Source organism: Mycetomoellerius zeteki, unplaced genomic scaffold (genome assembly GCF_001594055.1).
Source record: "Mycetomoellerius zeteki isolate Tzet28-1 unplaced genomic scaffold, Tzet1.0 scaffold318, whole genome shotgun sequence".
NCBI classification, from domain to species: domain Eukaryota; kingdom Metazoa; phylum Arthropoda; class Insecta; order Hymenoptera; family Formicidae; genus Mycetomoellerius; species Mycetomoellerius zeteki.
Genome location: NW_017257303.1, coordinates 205102 through 229045, shown reverse-complemented (window position 1 = coordinate 229045; position 23944 = coordinate 205102). Strand labels below are relative to the sequence as shown.

Below are 23944 nucleotides of genomic sequence, written 5' to 3'. Positions count from 1 at the left end.
CCCCCCCCCCTCTCTCTCTCTCTCTTTCTCACGCACACTTCTTTCTCCCTCCGACACTAGCTTTCACCTCTTTCTTTCTCGCCCCGACTGACTCGCTCGTCGTTCGTTCATCGCATTCGCCCATTCACTTCTCTCCTTCTCGCCCGTTGATTCACCTTGTCTCCTTTCTACCACTTGTTCACTCACTTTCTTCCCACTCTTTCTCTCTCTCTCTCTCTCTCTCTCTCTCTCTCTCTCTCTTTACCTCTGTTGTCCATCACTCACGCATCCATCGTGCATGTCTGAACACCGTTCTTTCCATCTACTCTTTTTACTCTCTTTGTATCCTTTTTACTCTCTTCCTTCACTGACGTCCGATATCACGAATTCGAGTCGCGTACCGTCCATTTGAAAGCTGCATATGTTTTCGCGAAACCAACGAGAGAAATCGAACCGCCCGTTTTCAACTCTTCGGTTACCGATATCGTTTCTGAAATTCGTTCAATATCGTTAATATTCGTTAATATTTGCCACGGGCAATGTACCACAACCGTGAAAAATCACACCGTAACCGTAACGCTCGATTCGAGTCGCGAACCGAATGAAGTTAGCGGTAGGTGGGACGCGTGAACGTCCTTCGATAGTTCGCGATTCGCGAGAAGCGCGCGAATAGTACGTCCCGTTCGAAAGATTTACGGCTCGTCGTAGAAATCGGCCGCACTAACGATCAGCGATTACTCGAATTACTAGTGCACAAATTTTGAGATACACTCACTATCGCCGCGTGCAGCACGCAACGGCCTAGAAAACTCGCATTTGCCAAGCATGCAACGTCGTTGTAGACTAGTTTAGACCGAAAACGTTTCACGATGAAATTAAGAATTAATATCTCGTCTTGTCTTAAAAGCCTTATCTATCTATCAAGAGGAACGTATTTATCAAATAGACCCGAAGACAGGATCATGTCTTTTCTTTCACAAAATTGACCCTCAACTACAGCTGTGGAAACGACACCTAAGTTCTGAAGCGTCCTGTTTAAAGTATAAAATGTAAGTAAAAATCTTACGTTGATTAATAGAGGAATATTTGAGGTTTCTTCACCTATGATTTAAAATCTTATAGGGCGGTGTTCATAGTCCGTTCTTAGTTTAAGATCATCTTAAGTAGCGTCTCAAGATATATTCGGGTCTCTGATTAATTCATAACATCTTAAGATTGTATTCAAGTCAGTCTTAAATGTAATGGGCTTTCTACAATAAGCCGTTAGTCATCACTCATATCAGATTAGTGATAAATCAAAATTATAATCATAAATCTTAGGAAACTTACATTCAGAATAAATAACATTAGATCGTTACGTCACAATATTTCAGCCGGTAATCAGAAGGGTGGTAGTTTCCAGGACAAATAATACATTATGTGATTAGTCAGTCATAACGTAATCTAAGTTTTAAATCGTAAGAAATGGAATTTGGCCATTTCCTTGCAGTCACTGATTACTAACTTATTGTCTTATGACAATAAAGCAAAGTGGGTCTGCTGACCCACTTACAACTTGCTCCTGGCTTCTGGTCTATAACGGCTTATTGTAGAAAATCCATAATGGACTATAAATATCGGCCATGGTATACAGATTGTATAACAGTCGTCCAAATTTTCACTTCGAATAACTCGTTGTTGTAGTCGAGGATTAAAAAGTATAACAGTCCAATCCAAGAAGAATCACGATAGACACGTGATGACAAAGGCCGATATTCAGTATTCAGTTCTTATTTCGAGATCGTTTTAAGGAATGCCTCAAGATAATAGGTGCTTTTCATTTGGTGACACAAGTCGGCATAAACGTCATTCTATCTTTATTACTCACTAAATATGAAGAAAGATGAATTGAGGCTTGCGTCGACTCTTGTGTCGTGTCACTAAATCGAAAGTACCCAATATCTATTAATGACTTGTGACATCTTCAGACTGTACTTAGAATTCTTAAATATAAGAATCGACTATAAATACCGAATGTACATTCGCGCGATTCAGTGGCGCGTCGCGCTTCCTTCGAGTTTCGGACTTTAGCGCGCGTTCCCTTAAGGAGGAGAGGGAGGGAGGGAGGGAGAAGAGGAGGCGAGGGGAGGAGAAAGGTCGCAGGCACTCGCGAGTGCCGAAAGTACGGCGAGGGCGACACGGATCAGGCGAGACGCATCCATTGCGGCGCGTCGTCGGCACGCACAGGTCTCGACGTGCGTATCCGACACAGCCGTTCCTCGGCGCTAAAATGGCGATCGAAGTGACAGCTCTCGCTGCCGTCGCCTCTCCTCCTACACCTCCTACACTTCCTCCTCCTTCACCTCCTCTGCCACCTCGTCGCCGGCGAGGCTCGACAAGACGAGACTTTGCGCGCCGCACGACCGGTAGGCGCGTCCTCTTCTTTTCCCCTCTGATAACAACCGGGACGAGTACTTCTTTACCGCTTCTGAGAACGCTTCATTCTCCCTTTCTCTCGACTCGCAATCGCACATTACGTTCTCTCTATCTCTCCCATTCACACATATTCTCTCTCTCTCTCTCTCTCTCTCTCACTCTCTCTCTCTCTTCATTTCTTTCGTCCGCTCATTCGCTCGCGTTAACTTCCTCGCTCTTTCTGCTTTTTCGTTCTCCATTCATTTCGCTCTCTTGACATGCGGCGCGAGAGAGACGAGGGAGGCTGTTTACTCCTTTCTTCGGGGCTGGGCTTTTACCGAGCGCGCGACGACGACGCACCGCCTCGACGGCAGCAGCACGACGGTAACGACGAACACGAAGATGATAATGAAGACGGCAACAACAGCGACCGCGACTATGACTACGATGACGATGATGACGACGGCGGCGGCAGCGGTATTCGATGGCGGTTTTCTCTTTCTCTCTCTCTTTCGGAGGAATCTCTCTCTCTCTCTCTTTCTCCTCGGTCCCGGACGACGCCTAACACCACCACCTCCACCACTACCACCACCACCACCACCACGATGCCACCTACTCGATAGCAGTGCTTGCCCGGACTCACGGGACTCGACTGGGCTTCGCCAGGCCGCGATACGCCCCTCACCCCCGCCGCTTCCTCGTCGCACTTGCGCCGACCGGCTATCACTCCTGTCTACCTACCCCCGTCTCGTCCTATCCTCAGGTACTAGCCATCCCGCGTGCCTCGATCCACCCCCCAGCACAGTTGTACTAACCGTGCGACAAACCATGAACCCCCGCGGAGCTCCCACGCCCGCGGGAGGGCCAATCGCGCGACTTGCCGGTGTCAGGGACGTACCATGCGAAGAGGCCAAAAGGATTGCACACGATGTGTATTCTCACAACCAAGGCCGGCGTCATGAGGAGAGGGAGAAAGTTGGTATAAATTACAGAGATCGAGCGATCCGGGAGATAATCCAGGGCGCATATTATATACGTTTTTGTTTTTCTTCTTGGTACCATTAATCGTCGACCGTGCCTTACATTATAAGTAGAAATTTATAACATTTTATGTATGCACATTGTTTAAAAAGCATTCTTTAAAATTCTACATTTTGTTGGTACAAAATATTGAATCTATACGATACGATATCAATGTGAGTGTTAAATATATATAATATAGAAAATATCTGTGAACTTTTCTTTGTCATTTCTTCTTGATTATATTTTTTCAAATATACGATGTATTTCCCATGTAAACATATCCATGGACGTCCAGATAGGGGGGAGGCATTTGCCCCCCCTGGTCGAGAGACGCGTGTTGAATAAAAGCGAGTATTGGTTAAATTTTTTATACAAATACAAAAATATAAAAAAAAATAAAAACCCCCAAAAATACCTTGCTCGACATATACCTATCTACCTATCTACTTTATGGTGGGGAAGCTTTTAACTAAAAGGTATAAACATTAGAAATGAATAAGTGACGAAAATAAAGGTCATTAAAACTCGACAGAGATTGTAGAGTCACCAAGGAAGGAAATATTTGAACTTTTTTTCCTTACGTGTGGCAAGACTGTCCCCTCCCCTTAGAAAAAATTCTGACACAAAATCGGACGTTCATAAACATATCTAATTAGTACTCAGTAAAAAATTTTATACAAGAACTTAAAAGTAAAGAATTTTATATAAATGTATAATTATAAACGAAATACGTATGTCCATATCTACATTCTTTTATAAAATTACTGTTTCATACAAGAAATATAATAATAAGAAGAAGAAAGAAAACAAAAAATAATTAAAAGAATAATTTTTGCATTGTTTCTTTTACAAAAATCAAGTTTGAAGAAATGAGAAAAAATTGCTTATATCTAATTATAGAGGAAAAGGTAATATTATGGCCAGTGTATATATTGTGACCTCCCTTAATATCTCCGCTATTATATAGCGAATCTTAATGATTACTTATGGAATTATTAGTTCAGTAGCTAGCCGTTACACCATGACGCTAATATCACCGATACTCAATAGCCAGCACTTATTATAACGCATTTTCAAGTATTTCGAAACGTTTCTGAGGTACACTTTAGCATTTAATTACACCTATTTCCCCTAATTTTTCTTAAACTTGAGCATATTATTACACGAATATATGTATTTTTGAGTGTGTTATTTTCTATTTAACATTTTATTTGACTATATATATTTTGAATTATACAAATTTAAACAATATCATGGCATTTTGTTAATGTGGCCTTCTATGGATATTGATTACTCACGATCTCTTTTTTGAGGTTTTCATATCAAAATAATTATTTGATAATCGATTGTATCTCTACTGTTAATCTATAGTTTATATTACATGTACTATTTTTAGTACTGAGATTTTTAATACTGAGCAGCTTATATGCAGAAGTTATGCGAAAGTATATACATTCATTTGCATACATTTTAAAATGTTTTTCTTTTTTGTTAATTTTGTAATCAAATACTGTTTTCTCAATAAAACTTATATTTTAAAGCTATTTTTATGGAAGGCCATATTACGGCCCATTTTTTTCTTAGAGTGTTTTTTCTTCATGCAATGTCGCCACATTTTTATTAATAGTATCCTAAGTAATAAATATTTCGTAACTTTGAGTCCAGAATCGATTCAATTACATTTTAATGAATGTAATTGTCAAGTTTTAAACTTAAATATTGATTATTAACAAAGTTATTGTGTAAAATGTATTGTGTAACTGGAGAGTGCCATAATACTCCTTCTCCTCTACCTAAATAAATAATATAAAGCTCGTGACTTTCAAATATTTTTTAATAACGAGTAGAAATTAAAATTTTTTAAATATAATTTGTACATTTATTTATTATATACATTGAGAAGTTCAGCTCAAGAAAGAGAACATCTTGTTATTCTACAATAGCTGCCAGTGTATAAAAATTCTCGTTTTCAATTTATCGTTAATTCTAGTGATCTGATGTTCAAATTTACTTATGATCATCATTTATAGGTCATTTATAGATCTACATATATGATTAAAAGCTCTAAAAGAATTTTTTTTAATTTTTACAGAAAAAAGATCTCAAATTAACAATTAAATTTAAATATTGAATATTAGAGAAAAAATAAAATACCAGTAAGAAAATTAATTACATTTTAGGTCATATAGTCCCAAACAGATCAGCGGGATTAAGCATTGATGCGGTAGTGGCGGAACACCAGGTATAAACCTCACGATAAATGACTGCACGCGCGAGACGACACGCGTTAAGTCGCAATGACAAGAACGTGAATGAAGCAGAAGGGGAAATAGGGCGCGTATGCAAATGCACGTATTGCTTAATGTACGACCTCTTACACGAGTAAGATACGTAAAGGAAAGAAAGATGGGAAAACAGAGGGAAGGGAGGGAATCGCGTTGATCGTCTCGCGAAGGTATTCCCTTACGCGGGGTCAATCGCGCACGAATTTTTTCGCGTCCCTTTGAAGTCAGCCGCTCAAACTCGAGAGTTACTAACCGAGCCGCGAATGTCGGCCGCAAAACAGGCCCCACCTTACATTGCCGACTTCACACCTTAGGCATGTCGTACCTCCTTTTAAGCGATTAAACATGGGAGAGCTTACATTTGCAAAAGTCAAACACCGTTGAACTCAATTTTCGTGTCTTTCAGTTCCTAGACATTTCCTAGACACGATGACAGTTGGATGTGAGAATATTTATGTACGAGAAACGAAACATTCTAATGCATTTCCTGTATTCTTCCGTAGGATACCTTGCGTACATCACGAAAAACTTTTAAGCTGTTAAAAAAATTTGTTTTGGTAAAATCAAATTTTAGACAACTGTAAGAACGATATTTATAATTGATTCTTCAAGATCGTCTTATGTACAGTTGTTATAAACCAATTGCAGATCCATATATAGGTATAGTGTCTTATTAAGACTAGGAATGTACCGGATCGTAAAATTATCAGATACCGGATTTTCGGACAAAATGTCTTAAAAAAAAACCTATAGAGAAAAAATTGTAATTTTGCAACAATGTATAAGTATTATAGCATTATGAATATGCATACTTATTTTTAGAACATTTGTATAATAAAAAAATCAACAATTTAATGATATCAAATTTCAATCGGATATATTCTCGGATACCAATAATATCCGATTATCCGGTCGGATAGCAAAAAATGCCGGATACTGGATACTTTCCGGATATCCGGTGCATCCCTAATTAAAACATTACTTAAGAGATCTTATAATAAGAACGGGCTATATGAATATAATCATAAAACGTGTCTAAATCTCCTAATTACATAAATTACAATATTTCGGGTTTTGAAAATATCTTCAATATACATATAACAAACAAGTTAAATTAAATTTGAATAAAACATATAGCAGGTCTATGCACTTAGAAAGTATGCATATAAAAAGCATTTTCTTGTTAACAGCAAATGCAAGCAATAATCAAAACAAACGGATATGTGACTTGAAAGTTGTATTGGACGGTAGAGAGTTAAAAATGATCGGCGCTAACCGATCGGTGTTTCAGTTAAAGTCAATTAGCGCCAGCCCTTGTTTGATCTGAACTTCATTTAGCAGACAGCTTCGCAGTTTGCCCGGGAGCGTGCGGCCAAACGGCGCTTAAAACAACGCAAATATCGGATTATGTTCGTTAGGTCCCGGCCGTCCCGGGCCGGTGTCACTTTCGTTATTTATGCACGCGTAGCCGTACGGCGGCGTTAAGTTTAATTTAATTTCCGCCGTTGATCTCGGAACGCTCGGGCGTACCGCGTCGTGCAAAATACCGGGGCAAGCCGCCCGTAATTGAATCCGTAACGGCGAGCAAATCAGCACGACGGTCATTACGTTACACGAGCCGCGCGCTCGGCGAGGCGATCGACGTTCGTTAGCCAATCGTTCGTTTAATTGCCGAGGGCAGGCGCGATAGGCCTCGGTCAAGCCGCAGCTTTGTATTTAAAGCGTGTTTAAATAAATACGGATCGGACCCGGGCTGATAGTGACAATCTAATGGACCACCGTACCAAATCTTCATCGTTGCCACTTTTCCAATGGGTTTGTTTAGGAGATAAGAAGAGAAACGTACCTATTAGTTGTAATTTCTCATTCAACAATATAACTATATGCATATAACTGTAATATAACACACGTATGTTATACTGTTGAGTGGAAAATTACAACTAGCGAGTACGTTACGTGTAACTTAATGTAGTTTTCTTTGATAAATGAAACGCTACTCTCGGATGAACTCATCAATTAACGGGACGGCCGCGACAATTTGAATTTACTGCATAGCGATCTTTGATTACTACTCGTATTGTCTCGATACACTAGATGTACACAGTAGGAGGACAGCAGTGCTGATCTGTCATTTGATTGACCATCACGGTAATTAGGTTTTACTTGACTCGCTTTAATAATCCAAACATCTTGTCAAGTGCGTTTTCGCGCGTCGCGATTTCCGGCCACAAGAGCGGTCGTAACATTAGCGTTATCGTAGCCGCGACGTGTGACAAAATTTGCAAGATATCCCTGTTTTCCCTTTCTCCCGTTTCATCCTCGATGGAGCTCACCCCAAGAATCGTTAACGCGTTTCCCGGAAGTGAGGCGAACGAGTACGCGCGCGAAATTAGCGAGCGCAAAGCGGCGGCGTTCCGCGCTACAAGCGGATTCCGATCGAGATAATGAAAATTAACGACGTTAAAGCGCCGTCACGCCTGCAATTAATTATTGCCACGATCCGCGCTGCCGCTGCTGCCGATCGGCCCACACGGTGCCCACCGCCGGACCCTCTTCTACGCTATTGCTACAACATAATCGCGATATCAATCCTTCATTAATTCCCACAACCAAAGGACGACGCGCGGAGAGAGTCCGGAACTCTCTTCCTCCGCGCGGCGCGATTAATTCTGCCGGGGGCACTTTATAAGGCTACACACAGGGTGTCCCGCCGTCACCGGATATTAATGACGCGTTGCTCGGGTTAGTACGTATACTGGAGAGAGTTTTACGGTCGAGAGTCGCCCGCATAGAACGTAGCTGTCGCGACTCGTTGAGAATCACCCTCCGATTCGCGTTCGTTATTAACATTCCCTCGACTGAGTTTTACGACGGTAAAATTGTGCTCATTGTCGGCGTAGCTATTTGGTGCATTCAACGATAAGAAAGACAGAAACTGGAGTAGACTATCGAGATTACAACGAATGAATTGAGTTCCTCGATTAGATAAAAAAAAAGAGAGCGTCATTGTGAAAAAAGATAGCATCTCGTTCTGCTATTGCCATATAAAATTACCAGGACACCCTTTGGGCGCGCAGAGCCATCGAGTTCTATGAATTATACATCGCGCCGTGACGGCGGCACCCTCGTCGTGAAGTTTCTCTCGCGGTGGTTGATCGCCGGCACACTCGCGCGAGGAGCGGAGAAATAAAGCAAACAAACGGAACTCTTAATAAAACGGTGGCGATAACTAAACGGGGCGATCTTTTCTATTGGGCAACGATCCAGACGTAAATCGATTGTCTTGCCAAATTTCAGACCACATATCTCCGTGCGAAAGTCTGAAGTGCCGTTCCTTTTTTGAAGATTTTTCTTCCTATTTCAGTACTTCTCGCCAGATACATATGCCATCTGCAACGTTGAAATAGCATTGTATTTTTCTTGGTCGAGAAGCACAAAGCCACGTGAGGAATGCATTAAACTTTTATTTAAAAAAAATGGAAGTGTTAATAAAGTTTAAAAATTTACAATTCGTTGAATAGGTTTTAATTTTTTCTGTCAAAAGGATATTAATATTTATACGACGGAATGATATGATCAATTATTATAGCCTTAGAAATGAAAAAATTTATGGAAATTTCTCTGACAAAATGCATTTTTGTTGGATTATATATGTAATTATGAAAAAAATACTCTTGAAAAGTATAGAACTTTAAAAAATAGAGTTTTATGATTTTATTTAGATTAAAAAATTGTTTAAATTCATATTGAGTAATTCTCTAAATCTTGTCATATTTTACAAAGAATAATTAACTTTTATTTTGTTCGTTAAATCTATTTTAATATTCTTTGTGATTGTTTCGTAAAGAACGCAATTTATTGAGAACGTCTCTTTCTCTTTTAATCAACGACAGCATTTGTGAATATCAATGGGAATATTACAAAGTTGAAAAGTCCAGAGTACAAATGATAAGTTTCGCTTTAAGTATGAAATCCTATTTACAAAGTAAACTTTACAAATTGTACACTTGCATCGCCTGTGCCTAAGTGCCGTGATAAAGTCTTTAATCTCGTTAATAGCCCTGACAAGTATCTTTCAGTTGAAATTTGAAGTCGTGTCGTCTGCCGATTGCAGAGAAACACGTGCTGAGCACGTGTACATGCCGAGCTGTAAAAAGAAATGACTTCTTGGCAGCATGCCGCGCCCAAGAATATTTCTAAGATTTTCAAGTGCGTTCTGTATGCGTTCGCGCACGTGATTCATTCAAACAAAAAACATTCTCAGTAATTCACATATTTATATGTAAATTGAATTCTCCGATAAAAATGGCGATATACATACGTTTTTATATTTTCCTATCATACATTTTTAATAGCAAATTACTGCTCGTGAATCGTGCAATTTAGTATTAAAGACTTAATATATCTGACACAAGGAATTTAAAATATTCTTTCGTAGAAGAAAATTATTTATAAAATTATGATGTTATTAAAACTACTCGAATATTGTATATAATGATTAATAGATAATCTATACGTATATGATCTTTTTAATTGTAAAGTAGATAAGACTAATTGAAAAAAAAAAAAATATCTTTATGTGCAATCAAAATATTTTAAATCCTCACAAAAAGTGCCTCTTTCTATTACGTAAAAAGAAGAGAACAATAAATTGCAAAAGAGTAAAATGTGGTATAAAACTTTTTATTCTTTTAAAAATTTTTTGAACTTTTGAATGTCGACCGCAGTGGCAATCACTTTCATAATTAAATATTGAACGTCATTCGGATCTGATTCGGCGTTTGTCACTGTCGTCATTTTATACAACCAGCTGGCCGCAGAACTGCCTGCTTTTACCCTCACACGTATGGTTAATAATCCAGTCGTGGCTAAAAGGACCTCCTGTATCTTCAAGCGCAACAAATCGATTCCTGTAAATATTTAAATTGTTTTAAAGTTGTTGTTGCATCCAGCGGATTCATTAACGCCCATACATAAAAACTTGCAGCAATGTTACTGCAATATTTCTGGAATGTTGCAACGTTGCTCGAATGATTTATGCTGTATAGACAACGACAATAAATTCTGATCGCACCTGTCAGATCCTTAGCGGAGACGGCAATTGCATCCTTGGGTATGCACTCGCTTTGAACAAGATCGCACTTATTGGCAACGTCGATTATTGGACGAGCATCCAACATGGGTTTTATCGTCTCCTGGACGTGCTCATATTGCGCCTTCATATCAGGATGACTGACATCGTATATGTGAACTATCACATCCTAGGAAAAAGAATTCTTAAATTGGGAAATTTTTGTGAAAGAAAAAAAAATAGCAGTAAGAGAGAAGAGAGGGAGAGATAATATAAAACCAACGTACAGCGATTATGGCATCCTCGAGAGTCACAATGAATGGTTCAATCAGAGTTTCCGGCACATCTTGAATAAATCCGATAGTATCCATGTATAAAATTTTTAATCTGTTGGGTAAAATGCCTTGATGCGCGGTAGTGTCAAGGGTTGCGAATAATTTGTTTCTAGGTTGTAGAGAATTGTCATCCGTGAGCGCTTTTATTAAGGAAGTTTTCCCTGCGTTTGTGTAACCGACTACAGCGACCGTGGGGAAACCGTGCTTCTTACGTTGATTCCTGATCATTCGTCGATGCTGCTGCAGCTTCTTCAATTCGTTTCTCAATTTTTTCTCTTTGCTGTCGAGCAACCGTTTTGTCTCCTCCGTCACGTTTATCGCGCCACTGCGACTAACGCACGTTTCGAATATCTTTTTCCGAATATATGGTATCTCTGCTAAGGCTACCTGCAACCTTGCCTCTGCAGTCTTCGCATGTTCACGAAATATGTGAATGACTATGGAGTAACGATCGTACACTGGTACGCCAAAGATCTTTTCCAATTCTCTGATTTGGACAAATTTCAACAGATTAGTGCTAACAAATATGGCAGTGGGGTTTGGACATTGTCTTAAGTCCTTCTTTAGATTCTCGATCCCGCCGGTACCCAGCAGATGCTTCCTCTGTAGTGTAAGTAACGGAGCGTACTTTGTTCCAACTACACACCAATTAGGTAGAGTATTTATTAGTGCTACAGCTTCAGCCATTTGTAGTTCTGGCGAAGTGTTTCTCTTCTTATCTTTGCCCCATTTTATATACGGTTGTAAAATAAACGTCCTGTGTCCACCAACTGCAATGCCTAAATAACGACTAGCAATCTTGACGTATTCGTTTTGCTTCTTCTCATCTTCTTCAGATAGATATTCCTCAGAGTCGTGATTCAAACGACAAATAATATTTTGTAGCAATATTCCTGATCTCTTGTGTGCTCTATTAACTTTGTTAAATACTTGCAGATTCCACTGTGTAATATTTATAATCTTGCGTATGCAATGCATTTTATAAAAAATTATCAGTTCCGAAACTTAATATAACAATCACTAACTAAATTGTACAAAATGTTTAATATCATTGATAGTTTTATTATGTATATATAAGATCATTTTATTTCCTTTCTTCAAATGTGACACAATTAAAAAAATTAAGTTCTTGAGAAAAGAGGAAAAATTATTTTTCTACTTAACAGGAAATTATTGACTAATAAAAAGATATGAGCAAAAAGAATATATTTTTAAAAACATAATCAAATGTTTTTTTTTTCATTTTTAATCATAACTTTTAAAAACCACCCTTTTTAGTTGCGATGATTTTGATATCCTAAAAATTATAACAAACATGGAATAATTCATCAAAATTGACTAACTTGAAACATCAACAACAGTTATATTTATTTTTATTAGCTATAATAACTAGATTCAAAATAAAAAAATTTCTTTTTCAAACCTCAATCATCAAAACTTTTAAATCTAAATATTCTCTGTAGAAGACTTTCCTTTTTATTTACAAAAACAATACAATTCAAGGTAATTATTTAGAATACCATACCCCACCTAAAATCTTAATAAAAATACACTCATTCGACGCGTTTTGACTCAAAATGAAAGAATCTGGCAAAAAAATCCGGCGATCGACCTCGTGAATCGAGATATTAAGAGTTAAAGTTCGAGATTTTAGAGGTTAAGATATCTGTCATCCCGACTCAATATATACGTTCTGCTTTAATTACACAAATTCACTGCTTCAAAAACAAATTCTCTACTTTAAAAAAACAAATTCACTGCTTTAAAAATATAAATTCACTGCTTTAAGCACACAAATTCTTTGCATTAACAGTGAATTTGTGTTTTTAAAGTAGTGAATTTATGTTTGTGAAGCAGAGAATTTGTTTTTAAAGCAATGAATGTGTAATTAAGTAAAAGTAGAACGTATACATAGCAATGTATCGAGTGGAGATGACAGATATCTTAACTTCTAAAACTTCAACGTTTAATATCTCGGTTCATGAGGCCGTCGCATTTCTTTGCCAGATTCTTTCATTTTGAGTGAAAACGTGTCGAATGAGTGTATTTTTATTAAGATTTTAGGTGGGATAGTATTCTAAATAATTACCCAATTCAAAATGTGTCACTCTCATAGAAAGTAAATATTATGCTCTCTTTAAAAACTTTAGGAATGACACAAGTACTATTTGGTGGTCGGACTGTAAATTAGTTTACTTTTGATGATTGATAGAGTAATCTTCATCTAACTCATTTATAATAATAATTCGGAAACATTTTTTGACTTGTGTCATTTTTAAAGAAAAGGAACGATTTCATCTTCCTTAATTTTTATTAGTCGCACGAAAACATATAATAAATATAAGAGAAACTATTTACATGGGTATATTAAAAGTTATGAATAATGAGAAATCACACAGGTCCATTCATTATTTTATTACTCTTTATTATTTTCTACGAAAGATGGTCCACTTGTGCGAGGTTATACCAGCCGTCCTAACCTCACTACTGGCAAAAATAGATCTAGATAAAAGTCAATTAATGCCCGACTTTTTCGCATGATGTAATTTTGTACGTAAGAACTATCGATGCGTATAATATCAACACACACATGTACTAAATATACATCGTTCTAATTACACGAAATAAATAAAGAACGATAAGCGCGACATCGATCTCCGCTGACTCCGCAATCCCACGCAATCCGCACAGCCGGCTCAGCTGATTCCACGAAACTACGTGACATAACACTTGATACACGCGACACGCAGCTCATACGTGAAGTGACGTATATATAAAGCGTAAAGTACATTGTTAAAAAAAACACTTGAACTTATATTTCCGACAAATTATCACGATTATCTTGAATTTCGTATCAAATGTAAACTTATTCGAAATTGATAAATATTATTCCAATCTATTTTTGTATTTTTCTAAAACATGAAATTTTGCATACATATTATTCAAGGCGATCGAACACTTTGCATTTATTTTGTTTATAAACGAAGTTTTGAATGCTAAAAAATTTTTACTATAAATGATTTTATAGCGATTTCGGTTAGACACACTCGAGTGCGCACCGATGCATATTAGAATCGTTGTTACTGATTTAATCTCAGTGTAAAAGTGAAACGCAATATATTTCAAATTTAAAAAACATATTTTACCTAACGGTACAATAAAGTGTATTGAAGATTTCGTGACTTAACCCGTTTCTATATTTATATTAAACACATTTTACATTAATCTACGCACTGCGTTCAATCTAATTCGTTATAAAATCTTTATAATGCTCACAGAAACATTTAAATTTTCTCATTCGACATTGTCATTGATCGTTATCAATTATCCATTATCTCAGACAATTTTTTTTTGCAACTTTAATTGCGAAAAATATTAATATTTCATTCGTTTATTCGACACGTGGACGGTTTTTCCTTCAATAATGGCATATAATTTAATAGCTAGATAATTCGATCCACGCAATAAGAGCGTATGCCACGTGACAGCCATTTATCGGAGCAGTATCGGCTGTCAGGCGCCTCGCTACACCACGCCACTGGGCACTGGCTGGCCCAGGCTGGCCTGGCTCGCCACCGCTTGAGCGTTATATACTGGACGTAGTATCGCAAGTTCAACGGATGCGAGAGCGTTGCAGCGGAAATGGAGCCGGGAACGCTGGCGAGGGTGCTACACGATTTCTTCACCACCGTCGATGAAGAGCTGAGTCTTCCCAAGGGACAATATTTCGTGGTACTAACAAACGCTTGACGCCTAACCTAACGAGCCTAGCCTAAGTCAAGTGTAAACAGCTGAAAGCAATAGACTGGTCTATTATCCTCGTTTCAGATACACAATATTATAGACAAGCACTGGTGCCATGGTCAGTCACAAGACAGAGTCGGCAAGTTTCCCTTAAATCATCTGCATAAAGTGGAAATTCCTCCTTTTAGTGAAACAGAAAGACTGTTTGTTTCTATAGCCAGCTTTCCCGGACAAGAAGTTGGAGATTTGTCTTTTGCAGAAGGTAAGCTTACTGCTGTAAGACATGCTGTTGCGCCATGAACTTTTTAAAAGACACTTAGATTAATTGTTTTAACAAAAGTGGGAAGAGATAACAATAGTTTTTAAGTTTCAATATTGTAAATAGTAACTTGAAACATAAATTCCTTCATTATTAGGAGAACTTATAATTGGAGTAAGGGACATAGGTTCAGGATGGTGCATGGGCAGGATAGGCTCCAGAAATGGAATTTTCCCCTTAACACATACATGGGAACTGGATACAACATTGATAAAGGTAGAATATTAAGAGATCGTATCATATTCGTGTATCAGTTGTGTACAAAATTATTAATTAATAAGGATACTTCTTACAGAAAACAATTAAAACTAAGTCAATAAGGAAAAGAGCTAAGGTAAAAACGACACTAAAGGCACAACTCGACGAAGAATTAGACTTAACTGCAGGCGAGATGATCGTTGTCACAGAAATTTTGGATGACGGCTGGTGTCGTGGAGTTACGGAAGATGGTAGAGAAGGCATATTCCCCGAAGGGTTTATATCTTACATAGAAGAAGATCAAGATATAATTGATCAAAGACAAATTACATGTACAACTGAGAACAATTTTACATCTTTCTCGACAGTTCACAATGGCACAATTTATAAAGATTTTGGTGAAATTTCTATAAATTCTTATGCAAACCTGTCTGCCGAACCTACTCCAAATTACTTTGACTTGTTTCCAGAGATGTTGCCAACAATTAATAATACAGACAGTACACAGTATAATAATCATACAAATTCTGTTGATATTAAACCATATGCTATAACATTATATCCATTTAATGCACAGTTTCCAAACGAACTGAGCTTTGGAGCCGGCGAAGTAGTGCATCTCACTAGATACATCGATTCCGAGTGGTTAGAGGGTATGATCGATACCACGAAAGGTATTTTTCCATTATCTTACGTCAATATAATAGTCGATTGTGCAGAAGCAAAGCAGCATCAAGTCCAATCTGAAGTAATTCTTGCAAAAAAAGATGCTTTGGAACCGAATACTACCGTAAAAGTGCTATATACCTTTGACGCACAAATGAATGGCGATTTAAATGTCCACGAAGGCGAAAGTGTTACTGTGGTGGAAATGACTAATGAGGATTGGGTGAAAGTGAAAAATAAGAATGGTCTAGTTGGTTTGTGTCCACGAGAATATTTGAGCTCCGAATCGGTATCCGAATATTCGTTGAACAGTCTGCAGGAATCAAATTTAGAAGACTTTGAAGATTTTGTGATGATTAGACTTAAGGAAGCGAGCACTGTCGTGAATGAGGAACCGAAGAGAATGTCGCAACCGCACAGACCGGCACCACCTGCTCCTGCTCCAGGCAGAGTGCCATTACAGAAAGAAATTATTACAAATGGAGAAGTGTCTGCTAAAAAAGAAACATGGGAAAATGAGTCTGCAATCAATAATACTGTAAATATGAAACAAAAAAATGCAGATCAACGTCAAAATGTAATATCGGAATTAGTTATAACTGAAAAAGAATATGTCCGTGATTTGAAGTTAACATATGAAACATTTAATTTGCATAATCCAAATTTTCTCGAATCAAAGGGGATTGATGTTGCTACGTTGTTTGGGAACATTTTGGAAGTTATTCATGTTGCCGAGGAGTTGTTGGATATGATTCTAAGAGCTATGAAAGGTTGTGACGAAAGTTTGCAAACAGTTGGGCCTTGTTTCGTGAAAATGGCCGAGAAATTGAAAAGTGTTTATGTTAAGTATTGTGGGAATCATGAAGCTGCGTTAGCTTTGTTAAAAAAGGTATTTTATGTATATGTATAATGTAATCGAAAATTTTAATTGACAACTATATACTAATGTAAAAGATTTATGATCATTTAAAATTAGGATTATTTGTCTTGAATCTATTTGTATTTTAGTACGAAAGTAATGAAGAGATCATGAAAGTATTTAATAAGGGTATCGAGACATTACGACGTCAGGTTGCTTGTTTTGATATGAGCTCCATTTTGATAAAGCCAATTCAAAGAATTGTGAAGTATCCTCTAATGTTATATGAATTAATAAAGGTAAGAAATCGTGTTAGTTACACAAAATACAAAGAATATAAATAAATTATTTGGGAGATAGTGAAAGTTCAATTTTGAAATATATATTTTAATGAAGTGTATCAGTAAATTGATACATATCAATTTTAGCAGCATTTGTGAAATTGAATTCAGATTACGTTTCAGATAAATATTTATACGCATGTGTATATTCAAAGTTATATTGCATTATAATATTTTCCTGTATGGAAAATAATTTTTAGTGTACAGAAGACAATCATCCAGATAAAGCAGCCATAATGGAGGCGTGGGAGGCTATGACAAATGTGGCCAGTTATATCAATGAATACAAACGGAGAAGAGATATCGTATCAAAGTATTTAGATAATGATAATACTTTATTTAGTAAAATGTCAAAATTAAGTATGCATTCTGTGGCAAAAATGTCAACAAGACTTAGCACGCGATTGTCGGCGAGTCTAGGATTGACAAACGTTGCAAGCGATACCGAATTTGAAGAGCTCGAGAAACAATTTCGATCTATAGAGAAATGTACATGGCAATTGGTGAAAGATATTGAGCAATGTATTACGTATCTTAGTGATGAAGCTATATCCGGTGAAGCGATAGCTGAATTGTTGGTTCATTATTATCAGGGAAGTCCGACTGCCGAGGTGAAAAAGTTGCAGGATATAAGATCTGTAATTTGGTCACAGTACATACAGGACTTTAAGTCATATATCGAGAAGACAGTTAGCGCCCCGTTACATTTCTTAGCGACACTGTTAGAAGGGCCAGCGGTGTTGGTAGCAAAAAGGCATGATAAGTTGTTGGATTACGACGCCGCTATTTCAAAGAGTGAGAAATATAAAGAATCAAAAATTGTAATTATTATGTTACTTAATCTTCTTTATTGTAAACATATTATTTTTTTCATAATTTTATCTGATTTATTTTATGTTGTCTTAGATACAAGAAGAATTATTTACTGCAAAGAGTAATTACGAAGCTCTGAATCAACAATTGTTGGAAGAATTACCTATTTTGCTGGATGCTGCAGCCAACATTTTGGTTAATTGTATAAATGCTTTTGCTGGCGCCCGAAAATTATTAAGCGGAAGAATTACGAAGCAATATATATCTCTTTGCGAGGTATTAAAACTTTGATAGAAAATTTTCAGTCTAATGTAATTCGAAAACAAACGAAACATAATTTTCTTTTTTTTAGACAACACCGCATCTATCGTCACAAGATGTATTGGAATCGTTTCTCGTAAATCATAATTTAATATGGAATCAAATAACGCGTTTTGCGTTTGCTGGTACAAATACCCGAATAGACGAGGGTCAAACGCAATTGTCTAAACAAACCGAAGAGCAGAAATCTTTGCTCAGAGAAAAATATACTGCAGACAAATTATATGTGGTGGTTGAGGACGTTGCCAGTACATCTACGCTAGAAGTGGATGCTGCGAGAGGTATGTTGATCGGAGTCATAAAAAAGCAGGATCCAATGGGAAATCCGGCGAGATGGTACGTCGACACTGGAGTCACTCAAGGATTCTTGCCATCTCAAAAACTGAGACCGGTTCAGCGACAGAGTCAGCATCATGATCACACTACATCGGATGTCGCTGCTGCCGGGAGAAAAAGTGCTAGCCCTCCAAATTTGATGTCGTTGGATTCTCCAGAGAAAGAAATCAAGAAAGTGTCTTCGTCGCATCTACAGGATTTGCTTTCATTAGATCAAGAAACAAAAGTATATCACAATTATAGCAACGTTCCCGAAACGCCAAGAGTTCAGGTGTATCAGAATATACAGTATATACACGGCGAAGTTAGTATAATATTCTGATATAATAGAATATTAATAATATTCTAATATCTTTCGGAGTAATAATGTCTTTATATTAACATGAAATTTTAGTTTTACTACGCGATGTACGATTTTGCTGGAAACATGCCGGGTACATTGCCTGTTACTAATGGCCAAGCTCTGAGACTGCTCAGACCTCATGATGAGAAAGGAAACGATGAATGGTGGCTGGTAGAGAATCGTAATGGTAAACAAGGCTACGTTCCACGGAATTATTTAAGCTCGCCCATTAAACCAAAGTCATAACGATGAACTTAAGATTAAGCACAAGTTTTACATTTATAGCGTTACAATTTTATGCTGGGATCTGATAATTAACTCGAATGCAAAATTATTAATCATTGATAGAAATTATTAATTACTATCAATTTATCAATATTTGATAAATATTTTTATGATTATCTCATAAAAAAATATATATTATTGATATTTTATGTTAAGAAAGAAGCCTTTTAGAATTTTTTATCTGATCTGATTAAACGTAAAGATCTCAAAAAGATAATTAATTGAAATATTATTAGATAGATCAATACTCGAAAATAACATTTCAAATTCTTTACTAGTACTTAGGTTTATACATTATTTGATTTATACACTTTTTAAGATTTTTACATACGCGTACTGAATTATCGTCGAATTATTATATTTATGTATAAATGTATTAAATGTAATATATACATGTATAAAGATAGCTCTTAATCAGAAACAACATATTTTTTTCTGTAACAACTGGAACATTTTTAATTGTACAGAATTGCTAACTGATATTAATAATTGATATTATAATACAGAAAATTGCACGTATGTTCTTGCCTAACAAAATTGTGATCCAGTAGACCATTTTTGTAACAAATAATATATGTCTATCAGCATATATACATAAACTTGTGATAATTTGTTTATTTGTAAATTTAATCATATTTTAATTACACGATAGATTTTTTACGTGCAATTTTTAATGTATATTTGTATATAATGTTAAATTTCTTGAAAATTGTATATTATTTCAAATATAAATATTTACGGTAAAGATATTAATAAAAATGTTACAAAAAGAACACTGATCAAATCTTAATTATAATCTACTGTTATTTTAGTTGTATGTAGAAATGTATTAAAAACTGTGTTTTATCAATTATTTATTTCAAGTAAATAATATTTATTATTCAAGGAATAATATACTGTTGTAATGCGCCATTTTATTATTGTTTCTAGAATAAATTTAGCACTCTAATCATTTTAAGATTACCTGGATTAGCTAGGTATTGTAATAAATATCATATTTTGCTTATTGATATAAAAAATGTGATTTTTCTGATTTTTTCTTAATAATCGTTTTTATTACTATATTTACAATCCTTGAGTTTAATTAAATTCAACATATACAACAAATTCGAAATATTTGGTGTAGATTATAGAATATATTATTACGGGAAGGATTTAGAAAAATAAAACACACAAGTTATTTAAAAAAGAAAATAAGACATTGGCTATATTATCACCGTAATATAATAATGCGTTTACTGTTACAATTAACAGTAAATACAATAATATAACATGATGTATGCCCTAAGCTATCGCCTATACGATAAAAAATAATAAATGAGGGATATATCAATATACCGTTTAAAATAAACAGAACAGTCTTTCTGAGGTATAACTTGCGATCGACGCGAGCATTATGTCGCAAGTTTACGCGAACGAACTTACATTAACTTACGCTAAGCAAAAGGTGAATACTGATCTAACGATAAACGACGATCAACGAGATATTCTGGACACGAGTGTATACACGCTCAGTAAAGTATAATATGTTCTTATTATTGTGCCGGTTAGTGACAAGATTCGGATCCGCGACGTCGGTGTTTAAGTTTCGCGAAATCGTCGGCAGATATGACGGCAAGGCCCGGTTAGCGTGCAACTACTCGTCATTTAATCCGATCGCTCGTTTCTCTTGACCTTGAAACGCAATTCACGTTCACTCTTATATGCGACATTTTAAATCTCAATTATGTCGGATAGAATCTTAAAGCAAAGTAACGCACACCTTACGTAAATATTCGCATGATACCATAAAGTGGCATATTAACGATGTAGCGAGGTGATCATCTAGACCTCGCGGAAGAAAGTTTAATTAAGAAAATATCAGGTGTGATCAGCACTGATGCGTTTAAATTCAGCATCCTTACATGCTCGTCTCTGATTCGGAAAGCATATTAAGAAACTTGAACATGGTTAAATATGTCAGTATATCAATTCATTAATTATTATAGTTTTATGTACGGTATCTCACTCTTTCACATTGGAACGTCTGAAAAAGCATATATCTGCTAACTAGACGTGTGCTGTGAAGGAACTTGTCTTAATGATTTTTAAATCATGAAAAATATAGTCTATTTATAAAGAGATTATTCTTAGGTCTATTTATGAAGCGATTATTTTTTTCTGTATCTGCCTGTCAAAGAAACAACTTTGAATCTTATTGATAATGTATTCCTAGCTTTCAAGACACGTTATTTACTAAATTTCGGGATTACCTCGCTATAGCGACGACGTGTCATTTTATGGTAAGACAGATATTTATTACAATTCAACATCCTTATCTTAACGGGGAACTTATTCTAGGCGCTCGTACAGGCGCATCCGATCGATTATTATTCCTGAATTGACATTGAATATACACGTTTGATCCTGTGCTGCAATATTCATTGCAGTATGCATTGAAGTGTGCTCATAAATATCGGACTTGTTTTGGGTTCTGCAGTGGTACACTTTTGTACTGCGTCAGCGGTATCTTTATCGGTGTCCTTCAATTAATTATCGTGGAACATTTGTAACAATTAGTAGTGACTCCGTATATTTCAGATAATTACAAGAGATATCAATCTGTCACCATTATTGTCGCGATAAAGTTTCTCGATAATTAAAATACATAGCAATAAATGCCGCCAATATACCACCATAAAGAATATCGCTTGAAATAAATGCGTGCTCAATAAGGTCGCTGATTCTCATCACATTAACGTGAATGATCGCTGTCTCGATCTGTCTCCAAAATCACAATCTCCTAAAATCTTCTGATTATATCGAATGTACTGCTGTTGTTATAAACCGGTCTGTATTCTTATCACGTTTATATATATTTAATATAATTGTTCAACAATATACATTTGATATAATTAAACAAAGGAAGTGTTTGAAAATGCATTTTAAATATATGAATACAGACTTCTTTCCGATTGTTCTGCTCGAAATACAGCAATATCAATGAAACATCTTATAGGAAAACTTTCGACATTCTTTCATCTGTTTTCAGCAAAAATATTAGCTTTAATTCTTCTCATGCTGTCCATGTTTTTATAAATACCAGCAACTTTAAATAGTCATTATTAGCTATTTGTAGTTATGATTAAAGTAGTATAGTTAATACAATTATTAGAAGTTGTTTCATTTCTTTAATATTTTTTATCACTATTTCTAGGCACCAACGACTTTTAAGTGTATTCGTATTAACTACAATATAAATGTTAAAAACAGTATAGTTAATATGACTATTTTGAATAGTTGCTGGTACTCATGAATTATTCGTAAAAATAATCAACACACATCGAAATTATTTTATTATCGTACGCGTTTTAATACCACAGCTTCACACGTGTCAAAGAGACACACAACTGTATTGCTTTGTGTCTCCAGTCAGCATGTTTCTATTCAAAAATTCTTGAATATGAAACAGAATACCTCGTACATTAATTGCTCATAACTGCATTAGTGCGTTCAGCACAAATATGCATACATTGTAATGTTATCTTGGACTTTACTTTGTGCCAAGAAACGACAAATATTAGACATCCATTAAAAGAAAATAGAGAGCGTCGCTTCTTTGACGATAATGTCCTTTTTTTTGTTAACATGATAGCTTTACGTCATTTTTTTATGCTATCTAGGCTGTTATCTCACGTGCGTGTGATGGATTGACGCATACATTATTATCTCTGCTCATTTGTGAAAGTTAATTGCTCGTTATTTAAAAGAAAGACGTAAAGTGAGATAATCCCTGAAATTAAGAAATAATTTCCTAATCTTTTTCATTTCATCGGCAAATTTTCGAAAAAAAACTCCTTTACAGAAAAGAATTCGCATTTATTATATGAAAACGTTTCTTTGAATATTACACGTTTTGTTAGCATTACAAAGAATTGTCAATCAACGAAATACCCGATGAAGTTAAATTGGATTCGCAAAGTATTTCGTACTGTTTCGTACAAAATTCTGTCAAATTAACAGTTAATATTTGATCAGCTATATAAATCAGAACGTCGTTCTTTCGTTCAACTCTGTCATTCGTGTATCGTCAAATTCTGTGGATCTTGTGAGATCTTTTTGACCCGGTAGGTCAAATCTCTCTTCGAGTTTATGTATCACTTCTACGAAGACCATTCTTGCAGTCAAGTCCCCTCATTCGCAAACTATCGCTCAACAGGACTTACACGTATCAACGCTTTATCTAATCTCCGGCCCTCAATATGAAGCAATATAATTACTTCTGCACTCGATAGTTCTTCTCAGCTACATATTGAAACTTCGAAACGCACGCGCGTAGTAACTCTCAACTGTACAACTCCCATCACCCGGGCCGGAACCGGACTTTTTCGGTCGTCGTCGTCGAATCTGTCGCCTGATCCGCGATCACGGAGAAATCTTTCAACGAAAAATCTTCTAGTCCGCGGGATAAAAGCGGAGAATCGCGCGGCCCTGGATCTCCGAGTGACAAAGCTTTTGGACGACGTCCAGAGCTTCCTCGGCGGGATACACGGTGTGCGGAGGCGGCTCGATGTCGCCCGAGGCGACTAATTGCACCAGCTCCCGTAACTGCTCCAGTGTACCCGGTTCTACCGGTTTGATAGATTGCTGCCG

General features: G+C 36.4%; 4 protein-coding genes across 8 annotated transcripts in view; 1 reads left to right on the top strand and 3 right to left on the bottom strand.

Annotated features, from left to right (window-relative positions):
- LOC108724978 (uncharacterized) overlaps positions 1-3203 on the bottom strand; it is a 3811-nt gene extending 608 nt beyond the window's left edge. Inside the window, exons 1-2 of the mRNA XM_018451723.1 lie at positions 3189-3203; positions 2712-3110 (exon numbers count right to left, since the gene is read on the bottom strand). Coding sequence (XP_018307225.1) covers positions 2712-3110; positions 3189-3203 — 414 coding nt within the window. The remainder of the gene's footprint in view (positions 1-2711; positions 3111-3188) is intronic.
- Positions 3204-10355: 7152 nt separating this feature from the next.
- On the bottom strand, positions 10356-13799 carry LOC108724982 (putative GTP-binding protein 6). 3 transcript variants are annotated; one of them, XM_018451726.1, is made up of 4 exons: positions 13446-13799; positions 11040-12111; positions 10756-10942; positions 10356-10591 (listed from the first exon to the last, which is right to left on the bottom strand). In XM_018451726.1, the coding sequence occupies exons 2-4, from the start codon at positions 12063-12065 to the stop codon at positions 10365-10367; spliced, it is 1440 nt and encodes a 479-aa protein (XP_018307228.1). In that variant the 5' UTR covers positions 12066-12111; positions 13446-13799; the 3' UTR covers positions 10356-10364. The 3 variants fall into 3 exon arrangements, with proteins under 3 accessions (XP_018307228.1, XP_018307230.1, XP_018307229.1); XM_018451728.1 differs by having other exon boundaries at positions 11040-12107; positions 13707-13799; XM_018451727.1 differs by having other exon boundaries at positions 11040-12107; positions 13508-13529.
- A 698-nt stretch (positions 13800-14497) lies between these two features.
- Positions 14498-19352, top strand: LOC108724981 (dynamin-binding protein). The gene is made up of 9 exons (XM_018451725.1): positions 14498-14819; positions 14916-15093; positions 15248-15366; positions 15446-16903; positions 17023-17172; positions 17415-18035; positions 18121-18303; positions 18380-18988; positions 19079-19352. Exons 1-9 carry the CDS (start codon positions 14730-14732, stop codon positions 19271-19273), a joined length of 3603 nt encoding a protein of 1200 aa, XP_018307227.1. The 5' UTR covers positions 14498-14729; the 3' UTR covers positions 19274-19352.
- A 2126-nt stretch (positions 19353-21478) lies between these two features.
- Positions 21479-23944, bottom strand: part of Drat (Death resistor Adh domain containing target) — a 21103-nt gene continuing 18637 nt past the window's right edge. For all 3 annotated transcript variants that reach the window (XM_018451732.1, XM_018451730.1, XM_018451731.1), the window contains exon 5: positions 21479-23944. In XM_018451732.1, the coding sequence (XP_018307234.1) occupies positions 23747-23944 (198 nt within the window). In that variant the 3' untranslated portion in view covers positions 21479-23746.

Bases quoted from the DNA above. Each gene is read 5' to 3' on its own strand.
- LOC108724982 (XM_018451726.1), bottom strand. From the start codon at position 12,065: ATGCATTGCATACGCAAGATTATAAATATTACACAGTGGAATCTGCAA. The intron at 10,943-11,039 runs GTACGTTGGTTT...TCTTTTTCCTAG, and splicing joins TCGAGGATGCCATAATCGCT to GATGTGATAGTTCACATATA. The intron at 10,592-10,755 runs GTGCGATCAGAA...AAATATTTACAG, and splicing joins CTCCGCTAAGGATCTGACAG to GAATCGATTTGTTGCGCTTG.
- LOC108724981 (XM_018451725.1), top strand. From the start codon at position 14,730: ATGGAGCCGGGAACGCTGGCGAGGGTGCTACACGATTTCTTCACCACC. The intron at 18,036-18,120 runs GTAATTATTATG...ATGTTGTCTTAG, and splicing joins AATATAAAGAATCAAAAATT to ATACAAGAAGAATTATTTAC. The intron at 18,989-19,078 runs GTTAGTATAATA...ATGAAATTTTAG, and splicing joins TACAGTATATACACGGCGAA to TTTTACTACGCGATGTACGA.